The sequence below is a fragment of the Cornus florida genome, unplaced genomic scaffold (genome assembly GCF_030987335.1).
Source record: "Cornus florida cultivar Cherokee Brave unplaced genomic scaffold, ASM3098733v1 CherokeeBrave_3.0.0_Hap2_Chr03, whole genome shotgun sequence".
NCBI classification, from domain to species: Eukaryota; Viridiplantae; Streptophyta; class Magnoliopsida; order Cornales; family Cornaceae; genus Cornus; species Cornus florida.
Window position 1 is genome coordinate 93,492,793 of NW_026775573.1, and position 15,120 is coordinate 93,507,912.

At 36.9% G+C, this 15,120-nt stretch overlaps 2 protein-coding genes across 3 annotated transcripts in view; both read left to right on the top strand.

Moving 5' to 3' along the window:
- LOC132300893 (vacuolar protein sorting-associated protein 55 homolog) overlaps positions 1–13,629 on the top strand; it is a 28,996-nt gene extending 15,367 nt beyond the window's left edge. For both annotated transcript variants that reach the window (XM_059798180.1, XM_059798181.1), the window contains exons 3-6: positions 10,801–10,931; positions 11,026–11,065; positions 13,011–13,095; positions 13,207–13,629. In XM_059798180.1, the coding sequence (XP_059654163.1) occupies positions 10,833–10,931; positions 11,026–11,065; positions 13,011–13,095; positions 13,207–13,402 (420 nt within the window). In that variant the 5' untranslated portion in view covers positions 10,801–10,832 and the 3' untranslated portion in view covers positions 13,403–13,629. The remainder of the gene's footprint in view (positions 1–10,800; positions 10,932–11,025; positions 11,066–13,010; positions 13,096–13,206) is intronic.
- LOC132300894 (uncharacterized) lies at positions 6,091–8,235 on the top strand. Its single transcript, XM_059798182.1, has 2 exons — positions 6,091–7,898; positions 7,967–8,235. The coding sequence occupies exons 1-2, from the start codon at positions 7,566–7,568 to the stop codon at positions 8,012–8,014; spliced, it is 381 nt and encodes a 126-aa protein (XP_059654165.1). The 5' UTR covers positions 6,091–7,565; the 3' UTR covers positions 8,015–8,235.
- Positions 13,630–15,120: the final 1,491 nt, after the last annotated feature.

Genomic DNA, 15,120 nt, shown 5'->3' on the forward strand with positions numbered 1-15,120 from the left:
GACTAATTAGGGTCACGACCCATGAGCAAAAAAAGGGGTCAAAATTTTTCCACACAAAGCTCATCCAACGGGTCGTCGGGCATAAGCGAATCGCCTTTCGCCGCCTCCACATGCCCCTAAGGGCCTCAGCAACTGCAAGTACCAATCAAGTCCAGACAATGTCTGAACTTGAGTGTAGGAATGACTATAGTCATCATATCTGCCGGATTCTCTGCTGTCCCAATCTTCGTTACTGCAATAGCACCCTGTGCAACCACATCGATGATGAAGTGAAACCTGACATCAATGTGCTTGGTCCTCTCATGGAACATCTGATTTTTAATCAAATGTATGGCACTCTGGCTGTCGTAAAACAAAGTTAAATTATCATCCTGCTGCAAGCCCAAATCACCAACCAAGCCTCTCAACCATACAGCTTCCTTCACTGCCTTTGTAGCTTCCATGTACTCAGCCTCAGTAGTAGGCAATGCAACTACGGGTTGCAAAGTCGCCTTCTAACTGATTACACTCCCATAAAGAGTGAAGACATACCCTGTCAAGGACTTCCTCATATCAAGATCTCCAACATAATCTGAATCAACATATCCAGCAACACTCCCACACGTGTCGCTGCCTCTGTCATAGATTAACCCAACATCTGCAGTGCCTCGCAAGTATCGTAATATCCACTTCACAGCCAGCCAATGGACCTTCCCAGGTCTATCCATGTATCTGCTCACTACAGTAACTGCATGTGAAATGTCTGACCTAGTGCACACCGTAGCATACATAAGGCTACCAACTGCACTAGCATAAGGAACACGAGACGTGCTCCACCTCCTCTTCGGTCTGTCGTGACGATCGTGTTGAAAGTCTAAAGTGGGTAGCCAATGGAGTATTCATAGGTTTTGATGCCTGCATACCGAAGTGTTCCAACACTTTCTTAATGTATTTCTTCTGTGACAAATACAATCTGCCCGCTCCTCTGTCCCTGTGAATTTCCATTCCCAATATCCTCTTTGCAGCACCACGATCCTTCATCTCAAATTCAGCACTAAGCTGAGCCTTCAACATGTTGATTTTAGACATGTTTTTGCAAGCTATCAACATGTCATCAACATACAACAACAAGTACAAATATGAACCATCTGAGAGCTTCCTGTGATACACACAACTGTCAAACTTACTCTTACAGTAGCCATTCCCAACCATAAAGGTGTCAAATTGCTTGTGCCACTGTCTAGGAGACTGTTTTAGCCCATGCAAGGACTTCTTCAGTAGGCAAACATGATCTTCCTTTCCCAGATCTCAAACCCCTCAGGCTGATGCATATAAGTTTGCTATTTCAACTCACCATGCAAGAAAGCAGTCTTGACATCAAGCTGCTCAAGCTCCAAGTCATACAGAGCAACCATAGCAAGTAACACCCGGATTGAGCTATGTTTCACCGCAGGAGAAACCACTTCATTGAAGTCCACCCCTTCCCTCTATGTATAGCCCTTTGCCACTAAGCGTGCCTTGTAACTCACATCTTCCACCCCTGGAATTCCTTCTTTCTTTTTGAAGACCCATTTACAGCCCACAAATTTCTGGCCCTTAGGCTTCTTAACTAGCTTCCAAGTCTGGTTCTTATGAAGAGACTCAATCTCCTCACTCATAGCAACAGACCATTGTACTGACTCTCCACCTGTGATTGCCTCATGACAAGTACACGGCTCATTAATATCGTATGCCACACTAAGTACATAAGCAACTGAATCAACATGTGAAAACCCATACTTCTCAGGTGGCCTAATATCCCTCCTAGGCCTGTCTTTAGCCACACTATATTGCTGCAACTGTGCATCTCCCTCAACCCGAAACTGCACCTGTTTGTGAGTCGACTGAACATGACTATACTCTAACTGAACCTCTACATGCTTTAGCTGCTCAATGACACCCTGAGCTTTCCCTGAATCAACTATCTCCTTCTACGTAGTAACCATCATAGATTCATGAAAGGTCACATCCCTACTAACAAGTATCTTCTTTCCCGAAGCCTCTGGGCACCATAATCTGTACCCCTTTACTCCAAGCTAATAGATAACCAAGAAATATGCATTTCTTAGCCCTCGGTTCAAGCTTCCCCTCATTCATATTAGCATACGCTCGACACCTAAATATTCTCAGATTACTGTAACTAGCAGTATAACCAGACCATACCTCCTCTTCGATAGCAGTTGATGGAGACTGGTTTGCCAAGTAACTAGCTGTAGAAACAGCTTCAACCCAAAACGCTTTGTCTAACCCTGCATTGGACAACATACACCGTGCCTTCTCCAATAGCATTCTGTTCATCTATTCCACAACTCCATTATGCTGTGGAGTCTTCCTCATTGTGTGATGTCTCACAATCCCGTGAGTCTTGCAGAATTCATTAAATTCTCCATCACAAAATTCCAAGCAATTGTCTGTCCTCAGGCGCTTAACCTATTTTCCTGTCTGCTTCTTAATCAAGGTCTTCCACTACTTGAATATAACAAAAGCTTTAACCCAAACTTTTCGAGAAAAGTTATCAATCAGCGTCATCATATATCTACCACCACCATGCGATGTAAACTGAGAGGGACCCCAAAGATCAAAATGAATATAATCCACCGTACCCTTGGTCTTGTGAATTCCTGTACTGAACTTCACTCTGCACTACTTCTCGAAGACGCAATGCTCACAGAAATCCAGCTTCCCAGTTTTCTAATCACTAAGCAAACCCTACTTACTCAGAACATCCATCCCCCCCACTCATATGCCTAAGCCGCATATGTCACAATCTGGCAGTATCTGAATCTAGATCCGTGGACGATACAACAACTGAACCCGTGATTGTGCTACCCTGTAGAGCATATAAACCATGCTTCTTCAGTCCCTTCATCACCACAAGAGCACCCTTGGAAACCCGAATGACTCCACCTCCAGCCTTATAAGTGCACCCGAAGGAATCCAGTGTACCCACGGAAATCAAATTCTTTCTCATTTCTGGTACATGCCTGACATCAGTCAGTGTCCTCACTATGTTGTCATACATCTTGATTCGAACTGTACCGATACCTACAACCTTGCACGCCGCATCATTCCCCATCAGAACTTCCCCTTCATAAATAGATCGATAAGAGGTAAACAAGTCCCTGTTTGGACAAGCATGAAACGAGCGACCCGAATCAGGAATCCGCTTATTGCAAGAGCTGCTGATTGAAATTGTGAGAACATTACCACCATCTGAATCATTACCCCCTGCAACAACCACACTTTCAACTTCAGAGGATTTTACCTTTCCCTTCTTACGCTCCGAAAAATCCTTTTTGAAGTGCCCTTCCTTGTGACAGATGAAACATCTCAACACTTTCGTTTTATTCTACTTAGAATGACCTTTGTTGCCAGACCCTCCCTTCTGATTCATTCTCACGCTAACAAATAACCCCTCTGCTGAACTTTCTTTATTGTCCTCAAATGCCCTTTTTTGCAACTCCTTAGAATTCAGAGTTGTCTTCACTCTTCCATGGACAAAGCAGTTCTGCCATATATCATTGTATCGACAAAGTTCTCATACGAGGGTGGTAGAGAACACAACATAATAATAGCCTGATCTTCATCCTCTATCTTGACATCAATATTATTCAAGTCCATGATGATACTATTTACCTCGTCAAGATGGTCTTTTAGAGACAAACCTTCGTGCATCTAAAGAGTGAACAACCGCTTCTTTTGATACAAGCGATTCGCAAGAGATTTCGTTGTATACCGGGACTCCAACTTCTGCCACAGCCTATCCGCCGTAGTCTCTCCAACAACTTCTCGTAGAACCTCGTTACTCAAGCACAACAAAATTGTACTGTGTGCTTTCTCCATAACATCATCTTTGTCCTTGATATTTTCTGGCAGTGCATCCTTCTCCTTCAACACCTTGGATAACCCTTGTTGAACCAACAAAGCCTGCATCCTAACCCGCCACAGGTTGAAATTGTTTTTGTCGTTAAACTTCTCGATTTCCAGAAACTTGGACGACATCCCTGCTTCGAACTGAAAGCTCTGATACCAATTTGTTATGACAAACGCAATGAATCCAAGTTGAACGAAGAATCACGACAGAAAATTAAACACACCACACAAAGATTTATATGTGGTTCGGCAACAACCTACGTCCACGATTGGGATTCGGCGAAAGTTTTCACTATGTGTAAAATCGGAGATTACAAGTTTTCAGCCCCTCACTCAGTTTCTGTACGAATTTCAGAGTCTCTCTCTTACATCACTCCAAACCCTAAGCGCCCTTATATATTGGGTTACAAGAGACTAATTAGGGTTCACGACCCATGAGCAAAAAACGGGTTAAAATTTTTCCACATAAAGCTCATCCAATGGGTCGTCGGGTCATAAGCGGGTTACAATTCAATTGGAGTAGGTAATGAAATTAATAAATGAGTTTAATACAATACATGACAATCGAAAAAATCATTTCCAAAAGGGACCAATTGATTGATTGGTAGATTGAAAGCGTTCAACGTAAATTTCAATTCAATTTAAGAATCTATCGATTGAACCGATCGGACCCATGTTTTTGGGAACTCCCAAAATAAAACTAAGAAGGTTTCAAACTACATGGATTTTCTAATATGGGGGTTTGGCCAATTTAGGGTTAGATGAAGAAAGGAGAGCATTTCTAAACTTTGATTTTCATGCTGGAGTAAAATACTTGGGTTGGGCTTCATATATGAAAAAGCTTTGAGGGTTTTTGTAGTGGGCTAAATATATATTTTCATAATATGTATGATACATATTTTACAAGCCTTTGAGCGAACATGTTCATAGAGAGTCGAGTAGTGAGGTGTTTGAAAATTTTAGTCTAAAATTTTTATTCAAGCTCAGTTCATTTACAAACAAACACGAACCGAGCTTACGTCGAATCAACCATGTCCATTATGAGCTACATGAATATCATAAATGTTATATTAATCTTCAACATTTGATCAAACACTTGTTCTGGTGAATAAAAAGGATATTAAATTATTCTTAATGGGTTGGGCTTATTAATTCTGACCTAAAAAATTGGATGAAGTGTTAATCAATAGTTCTTGATGATCTATGTATATCAAATTAAATATATAAATTATCAGAACATGGATTTAAATGCTTCAATGAAATTGGTAGTATGTCTTGAATAGGAAAGGATTCATATGGTATGAACTCAACCTTGTCCAAGAGCTTGAAAAATGAAGAGATGGGTAACAATGAAATAGATTTATAACCACAGTGACTTGTAACGGAAAATGAATAAGTGGAAATACCTATTAAAAGTACAAAGAGTTTCAAATTATTTATTCATTTGCTATTTATAATGCATGGTAATACATATACCTTTTTCCTTTTTCTCTAATTCTAACTCTTCTTATTCACGTTATGAAGTTTACCCTAAAAATTATTCTTTCTAGATAAATTTAATTTACCTTCTTTTTTTATTTTCTAATTCTATTTTCTTTATAGCTCTTCTCTTTCTAATTCATCCTTTTTCTATATTATTTTATTAAAGAAGTACAAAAGAGTTTTCATTAAACATGAACTCTTTATTTTGCTGATATTGTTTTAGAGACTAGAGGATGAGTTTGGAAGAAACTTTAGAACCAAAAGAGTTTACAGATAAGTCGAAAGGAAATTAAATTTTTTTTTTTTTTTCATTTTTTTTTTTCTCTCTCTCTCTCTCTTCTTTCTCTTTCTCTCTCTACCGCCGTCCCCATACATACAAGTTAGCAGTTGCAGAGAGAGAGTGGGGCAAGCTTGAGAGTTGAGAAACAGCGGCTGAAGCTTGCGAACGGCGAACCCGAACTTGAACAGCGGGCGATGGAAACTGAAAGATCTGGGTTTTGATTTTTTGAACAATCTGAAATGAGTTTGAACTTTTGATTCTTGCAGACAGATAGATAAAACTGAAATATATGGGTTTTGAACTTCTGATTCTTGTAGATTTTGTAGTTTGCAGTTGCACAGAGAGATGGGGGGGGGGGGGGGGGGGGAGTTCAGAGAGAATACAAATGGGAGGCGATTGGGGAGGTTAAAATGATTTGTCCTAAAAATAATCAAATATATAATATATATAATTTTTTTTTTAATAATAAATTTTCGGGAAAAAAAAGCAACTTGTCAACCCGTTCGAAAATATTCGGGCTAGGTTATGACCATAACCCGTGTTAGGTACAGTTCGAGATGGTCCAACTCAACCGGATTCGGGTTGAGATTGGGTTGAACCAATCCAACTTGCAGCCTAAGTTGAAGTAGCAAGAAAGATTGTGTAAGACATGAATTGGACAAATCAGCTGCTTGCAAATAAGTGTAACAGTATAAGGTTTTTTCGTTTTTATATTTCAGTTCCTTAAAGATTAAAGTATAGCCGCTTTCTCATTCCCATGTCTCTATGGTTTTACTTCTGAAATGATTGCTTTAATTCAATGTGAAGGGAATTCAATGGGCTAAAAGTGTTCATTCCTTTTATAAGTGTATTTTTTATTTAATTTTTTATATAAAGTTCGGTAGTTTGGAAAAAGGTGGTGTTGAGTTGAGTTGTATGTATTTAAAGTTTGGCAAATTGAACCGACTCTTTATAGCATAAATACAACTTTCTTCTTTTTCTTCTTCTTCTTCTTCTTTTTATTATTATTATTATTATTATTATTATTATTATTATTATTAAAGTAACTAATTACAACCATTCCTATTGATGTTATTTGGACATCAATTTACTGTAACAATGGTATGTATATATCAATCCTATTGATTTTAAATCGTGATAGGGGTCTTGACCTGGATATCATTAACCTTCTTCTTTGCTATCGAGTTACCAAAATCAGAACCAATGAAATGTATTTTCACTTCTTTCCCATTAAGAGGCGATCTATCTGTACGGACAAGCTCTCGTTTGAAAAGGGTTGGAGGCAAAACCTAATTCGGGTCAGTGGAAATTGGGAACTCCACTTGCTTAGACCTTCCTTATCCCGATCGCTTTGGAGAGTGTTCTGTCCTTCAATATAAGAAATTTAAGAATCATCCTACCGAATGCCACTGTGAATCCCGCCTTCCTCGTTTCTGTACTTTTCTTTGTAATTGCCTTCGAATAGATCATGACGAATTGATTTACAGTGTTTTTAGGGCCAGGCTTGACATTCTGAAGGAGAGAGTTCTGAATAACATCCCCTCAGCCACTGACCTGCTCACCTTTAACAACTTCTCTGACATATACGCCCTTGGATCCACAATGGAGAATATCCAAATTCCTTCTTTCAGCAGGAGGAGGCGTTCTACCCCCATTCCTTCAACTGCACCAACCATTATTGTGGCCTCCTCACCCGTCTTGGTTATGGCCCACTACCGAGCATCCGATCGTTGGGCCCTCTGCATCAACCTCTACTGAAGTTCAGCCTATTGTGCCGAACAATGAACCCTCTAACACTTTGACTGAAGCTTCCTCAAATGGTGCTCAGAATGTTGGGGGTTCTTCTCAGAATGATGAAGGATCTCCTCCCGCCCGAGCTGGCGTTTCAGAGAAGAGCTTGTGAAAAGGACCCATGCCTAAAGGTAGTCATGATCAAAGTGACCTCCCTCCAGCACGAAGGGCCCGAACATCTTTCAGGGTTACCAACTCTGTCCCTTCTCCTCAACTATCCATTCCAGAGGGTGAATCGGCTAGAACCTCCGGCTCTTCACCAACAGTGACCCCATGGCATCCCTTGTTCAGTCGTGAGGATGGGTCAGTTATTGCCCCCACAAACTCTTTGTTCAAAGACCCAGTCACATCATTTGCCTTCTATAGGGGTCTTTGGACCCCCAAAGATATTGAGGTTCTGAACAAGATGACCTTCAATGAAATGTATCAGCGCTTCCCAGCAGCTGTTGTTGAGGTATTTCTTCCTCTTCCTTCTATATATATCTTTTCCCATTCTGATTATTTGACATTTGTACTTGCCAGAACACCTTTGCCTTTGTACAGACTCTATTTGGGATGTTCACTTTCTAAAAGAGTATTGAGACCTTGAACAAAAAGATGAAATCCCTCTCAGCTGGCCTTAAAAGATCTGTTGACTCAGAGAGGATAACCGAGGACAAAAACGCAGAGCTGCTGGTTAAGCTGAACGAGTCAGAGAAGGAGATGGACGCTCTGAGTGATTTCCTAGAAAAGGCTTGTAAACAAGCTTGTTGAAAATCTCTGGACACATAAAGGACGCCCCTTGTCATCAAGGTGAAATCTAGAGTGATATGCAGTTCCTCAAAAATGATATATATATATATATATATATATATATATATATATTTAAGAAGCATATATACGGATACGAGACACTGACACTACATGGACATGTTGGCATGATAATTTTCTTAGAAGTAGCAAAATGCAGCTAAGACATGGCAATAATATATGTTTTTATATAGAAATTAATATATAGCATGGCAAATAAAAATTGTCTGGTTGTAATGTGAAATATATATAACTCATAAATCATGCAATTAGGATCAATCTCGTCAGATAGAAAAAGGCATAACAAGGACACAACAGAGATCATCAGACACAACATAATCCAATGACTTCTCATCTACTCCCATGTCCACTCCTTCAATAAAATGTTCCTTCTTTTGTTTTCTTTTTTTAAATATTGATCAAACTTTATATAATTTGTATTTAAATCTTTAAATTGATTTTATTATAATTATATATATATATATATAATTTTTTTTTTCTAACTAAAAGAAACATTTACTATGGAGATTCTTTTGTGTTTTGTGGGTAGCTTGAGACTATAGTTTTTGTGCAGTTGTTTGGGGCTACGCCCCCCTTTTTAGTGCTTTTCAGTGAATACTTACTTTTCAAAATAAAAATTAAAAATTAAATGAAACACTTCTCGAGCATTCATGCTTAGTTGGTTACATGTTATCACAAGTTTAAATGTTCATTCAACATTAAAATTTTATTTTTTTAACATGGATATGTTTAAGATGTGTCAAACATGTTGGGGAAGGTATTTGATGAAGTGTCGGTGCCCGACAAGGTCATAGTTTGATAGTTTTGTCACATCAGTTAGCCCCATGCCTGCTAGTGCACTGTTTGTTGGTTGTATATTTGACGTTCCATTATTAATTATTGGTTGACTATTTTTTTCAGATTTTTTGTCCTCGGAAGTGTTGGACATTAACAAAATTTGTATGGTAATGAAAACAATTGATAATGGTGCTGAAACTTGGATATAAACCGTAATATGTTGCACTTAATAAATTGTAGTGCCTTTTGGCTCTATGAATATTCCTTCTTTATCTTTTAAATCTTAATTATTTGACTTTTTCAGTCTATAGTCGTCAGAACATTAAGAGAGGATTATGTCACGTCCTGATACTATAAACTGAGCAAATTTTCCGGTAAATTATAAACCAAGTATTTGGTGTGTGATAAATATGAAGTTAATGATCATATAATAAGTTAAATACCATTTGACAACTCCTAATTCAGATGAATGTTCAGAGTAAAGTTATCCGTTACATGTCATAATCCAATGAATATTTGAAAATATTCAAAATAAAGATATCCATCACATCAAATTTGTCAGTGGTTTAACTTCAAATTAATTACACTTCACAAACCCTTATACTTGCAGTAACTTATCCAAATTCATGATTAAAGAAAAAGACTTAAACAATAATTTGTGTTTCTTTAATCCGTATTTAGAAGGCAGCTGTTTCGAGCTCCTTCAAGACTACAATTAACAATTTGAAATATATTGGGTTTTTATGGATTTCGGGGGTGTGACAAGATGGTATTAGAGCTCAGTTGGGTGAACTATTCTCAATTGTTGATGTAATGATATTTTAGTTTTGGAAACTCATTGGGATTTTTGTTGTGGCTATTAAGCAAGTATTTATCAATTGGGATCTAAAAGTATTTGGTTGTGTGTGATGGAAATTTCGATTCTAGACATTTATTTGGATTAGGGGTATAAGATGATATTTAAGGTAAAATATGATCGTTAAGTTAATAATATCTCTTATCACACGCCGAATGCTTGGTTAGCATTGACTCTTTTGGATCCCAGTGATAGGGGTTGGACAAAATGTTACAGCTTTTTAAAATCAATTTAATCATTCACCTTGTCATAAGTGTCTGTGGCAATGGTCATTTACATCTAAGTCTATCTCTGTTATCCTTTGAACAACTACGATGACAGAAAGTGATCTTAAAATTAAGAACTGGATTTTATTTCAGTTGCTGCTTCTTTTTTCTTTCTTGACACCATATCTTGCTGCACTGTACCTTTCTACCCTTTTGGGATATGGATATTCTCTCTCTCTCTCCGTCCTTTGGATTTTGAACTTCATTCACCCACACTTCCATTCTGTGACTATAAGTATACTAAGCTTACCCCAATCAATTAGTGTTGTTTATAGAAATATTTTTTTTAGTTATGTGCTATAAAATTAGTACTGTTTACATCCAATGACTTGTAAAATTGTTTGTCCTGGCTGGGAACCTTGCAGACCCATCTCCCTTCTGCGAACCTAGGACTAGCTGTGTAAAACATAAGATCATAAATATGGGACAAGTGGAGTTACAATTGCTTGTAGGAAGCTAGATTAACAATTTGATAAATGGATCTTACTCTTCCTGAAACTTCCTGAAATATCCTCCAAGCATTTATTATATGACTTCTTTTCATGTGCCATCTTTTCTGCATATCTGCCTGTCTTGTGTCATTATCTAGTGATTATTGTCGGTGTTGTTATTGTTATATATGTAACCCAATAATATCTGCATTTCAGTCTTTCCCTTTTGAGCTGAGGCGAGTTTGACAATGGCAGACTTACCACGTCATGTGAAAGCCTGCTTTGAGACTGGGAAACTTGCTTCCTTGGCAATTTTGGTCTCTAGTGGGATTGTGCTGCAAGTTTTGGTGAGTTTTATTCTTCTCTGTTAATTCCTTTGGAATACTTTTGTGCTGCCAAAGGCATTATTAATTTCTTACTTTTTCTTGCATGATGTGGCAGGCATGTGCTTTGTACGATAATTGGTGGCCAATGCTAACAGGTAGGGTGATGTTTGTTTTTAGGTTAAAATGCCATTTTGAGTCTCTTTTGTTATTATTTATCATTTTATGAAAAGGTACTCCTTTAGTAGTGGCCTTTAAATTTCTGTGTCTTCAATATAGTTACTTTATTACTTGGTTTTTGAATTCTTGTTACACAAAAATAAACTAGTATATCATGTCTTTTACTAGTACACCGAGGTTTAGTTAAGTCAAAAGGGCACCAAAAGGTGTATGTCCCACCTACACTACACAAGGTGCTGGGAGCGGAATATTAAGACAAGTGGCTGCAGACTTGAACTTGCATTTTCACGCTTATTGATTCAAGCTTTTATAAAGTTCTTTTAAGAAAGCAATTCAAGAGTGTTGATACGACTCTTCTACTATTTTGGATTGTTGAAACAATTAGATTCAAGATCTAATAGTTTTATCGACAAAATATACTCTATATAGACCAGGAATCATATATTAAGTTTAAAGAATAAAAATAGATGATTGTTTTCTAATAATGCTTGCAGAAATTTTTTCATCAAAATCCCGTCATATTCATCTCAGCATGGAGTGCTGGTACAGTATTCTGGCCGGGTATTTCTATTGTTCCACATTCTTTATAAGACAGAATGTAGATTTCCTGCTGGTCGTAAATCAAGCTTTTTTCTTCATGTGAAATTCTTTATTTATTTATTCGAGTTAATACTTGAAGGCAAACATTTCTCAATTGAGTTCTCAAATGCTAGATGTGAGGCTTGGATAGGTCTTGACTTCTCTGAGTATACCCAAGCTCGAACTGATTGAATATATCATGACTTTTCAAAATTTTGTTTTTAACACGCTTTTGTATGCCTAATACCTATGGAGATGATTAATCATGCTGAGTTGCTTTTTATTATCTAATAAAATAGATTGCTTAGTTATATGACCGGAGAAGAAAGAGATGTATTTGTAGAGAGAGACCTAATTGTAATATATTTGGTTTTCAAGTCTTAATATAGTTCTATATATATATATATGTATATATATATTTATGCATGTAGTTGTAGAGAAAGAAACCCAATTCTATATATACACAATTACACACAAATATGTATACAATAGTGAAGGATATGGGCTTAATTCTTAATGTATAAACTTCAATATATGTATTATGCATGTATTTGTTGAGGGAGATGAAATTCTAGACACGCACACAAACACACACACTCTCATATATATACATGTATGAATGTATACACAGTGAAGGATGTGGGTATCTCTCTAACACACCCCACCATTAAAGCCCTTAGATTTCTTTTTATTTATTTATTTTTTCTTTATCGTTAATTTTTTAGATTTGTATTGAGCAATAAAATATTTTGCTTGTTCGTGGATGATTGTGTGATATTTGATGTATTGATCAAGAAAATCTCTAGTATGTTCATGACTTGGAGATAGGAAGGAGTTTTAGAGAGAGACAGAGAGAGAGGGCATGTAAGAGAAAAATAGGTGTTAGTGAGAGGGTAAAAATGACTTCACAGACATTTCAAGGTCCTATTCGTCGTTTTAAGCCTGGAATTTGGCCACTTCAGAGTTGACCATGTCTGACTATTATTGAGATTCACGGCAGGGGTCAGTTTGTTATAACAGTGCAAACTAGATGGGGTTAAGTGAAAACTTTCAGAACTTAGCAGAGCTGCGGAGGTCTGTGTATATTTCCCTTATAGGGCAGGTCATTGTAATTATCCATTTGAGATTTGTCCAAAGTAGTTTCCGGATGTTGCTGTTGCCAAAGCAAGTGCTTCTGTGGATAATTTTACCAAACGCTTTACAGCTGTATGCTCTGATAGCAGCTGGTGCTGCTTTGGCAACGTAGGCACCCTAGTCTTTTAGGCAATTATAATATTGGAATAACATTTTTATTTGATAATATAGATTCTCTGACGGTAATACAACTATATTTACATCTTGCAGCGTTAATGTATGTGCTTCTTCCCATGCCTCTGCTGTTCTTTGGTGGGTTGGATACCTCTTCTTTTGTTTCCGAATCTGGAAATAGGTTAGATTATTTTTTTCTAAGTTGACTAATAAAATCATATCTTTCTCTCTGATTGTCTTGATTATGGAATTAAATATTAACCTTCTTACTTCCAAACAACCGTTGAAACAGCTGGATAAATGCTACTAAGTTCTTGACCGGAGCTTCAGCAATTGGCAGCATTGCTATACCAATTATCTTAAAGCACGCCGGCGTTATTGGGTGGGGAGCCCTGGCTATGGAGCTCTCATCCTTTTTTGTATTTGTTTCAGCAATAATATGCTATCTTCGGATGAACGATGATGATGATGGATACCGTATGTTCTGAGACATACCCAAGGACCTCTATTTTATGTGTAAAAATGGTATTTACTAGTGGTTCCATTGGAAAATGCTTTTGATTTGCTGTTGTGAGCATCACCTCCCATTTTTGTGGTTGTACATGCAGAAAACAATTGTATTTCTCTTTTCCTTTTCCTTTTATTGGGTAACATTATTTGTAAAGAGTGCATTCATTTTAGTTGAAATGTTCAGTAAAATTTAGTCGTGCAAGTACCTCTTGGATTCAGAATAGGATTATCCGGTCTTTGCAGAGTTTGGCGTTGGATTTTCTTATGCTTACTTCTCTACGATTGTTTTTGTTGAAATTCATACTGCAATTAAGTCGAGGAAATCGGTAGGGAAAGGAAGTTTGTGAAATCTAGCTGTGTGATTGTTCGCGTAAACATGGGGGACTCTGCATTGCTGTGTATTGAGAAGCAAAATACTATGTTCTTTGTGATGATTGGCATGGAGTTGAGAAGATCTTAAATAGGTTTCAACATTCTGGATAAACAGTTAATAAAGTACTTTCATTGAATAGTTGAAGTAGCAAGAAAGATTGTGTAACACATGAATTGAACCATCAACATTTTGGCCAGACTTTGATATCATTTACATACATGTTTGTTAGTTGATCTGTGGTGGTTATTAGCAAGTACAGCCTGGTACATTCCATGCCAAGCATTCTCATGCTAGATTTTATTTGTTCTCAATTGATGGCATACACAATGCCAGAAAGACTATCCTGAGCATTAGCATTTTGCTCTTCAATCCTACCTAAATCCTATCATCAAGATTGATGGCACACAAAAGTTGAAATATGTAGCATCAATCTAAGGGTAGCTCAAGTGGGTAAATCACTTGGCCATCTCAGAAAGTATTAGGTCTAACGTTTGACTTCTCTTGATTTAGCATATTTGTCTTGTTACTTATTTTTTCTTTATTTTTTAAATTATTTGCATTACACCCATTCAGAATTGAAATCCGGGCTCCGCTGTTGGCATCAGGATCTCTCAACACAAACACAATAAAACATTTAAAATGATCACCAATATAACTCTCGACACGAACATAACCCCTTTATTAAACATGTAAAATGATACGACCTGCAAAAGCCGTTTATTAAATGGGTCGTAAAATTCACATGATACCGCTAGAGATGGAGCCAGTATAGGATCGGGGAGGGGGGCACGTTCTGCCCCCTGGATTTTTTCCTTCCTTTATATATATATATATATATATATATATATATATATATATATATTTTATAATATGAATATATTTTTTGAATGAGATAAATTAATAAATTATATATATAGAATATATTTTCCTATACTCGATATGTTTCCTTAAATAATTTTTTCTTGTTTCATTATATTCTATATATGTAATTTATTAATTTACCTCATTCCAAAAATATTAATCTCATATATATCCACCTACTTCTCTTTATTTATATATATTCTATAAATACTAATGTACAGTGGCCCCCACCTCCCGATTTTTTCCTTCCCTTGCTATATATATATATTTTCCCTTGTATACTTTATATGTTTCATTAAATATTTTTTTCTTAAATCGTTTTATTATATTCTATATGTGTAATTTATTAATTTATCTCATTCCAAAAATTAATATCTATTTCTCTTTATTTATATATACTCTATAAATACTAATTTATAAAATTCTTTACCCACCTATAACCCCCCCGGGGTGCCGGCCCCC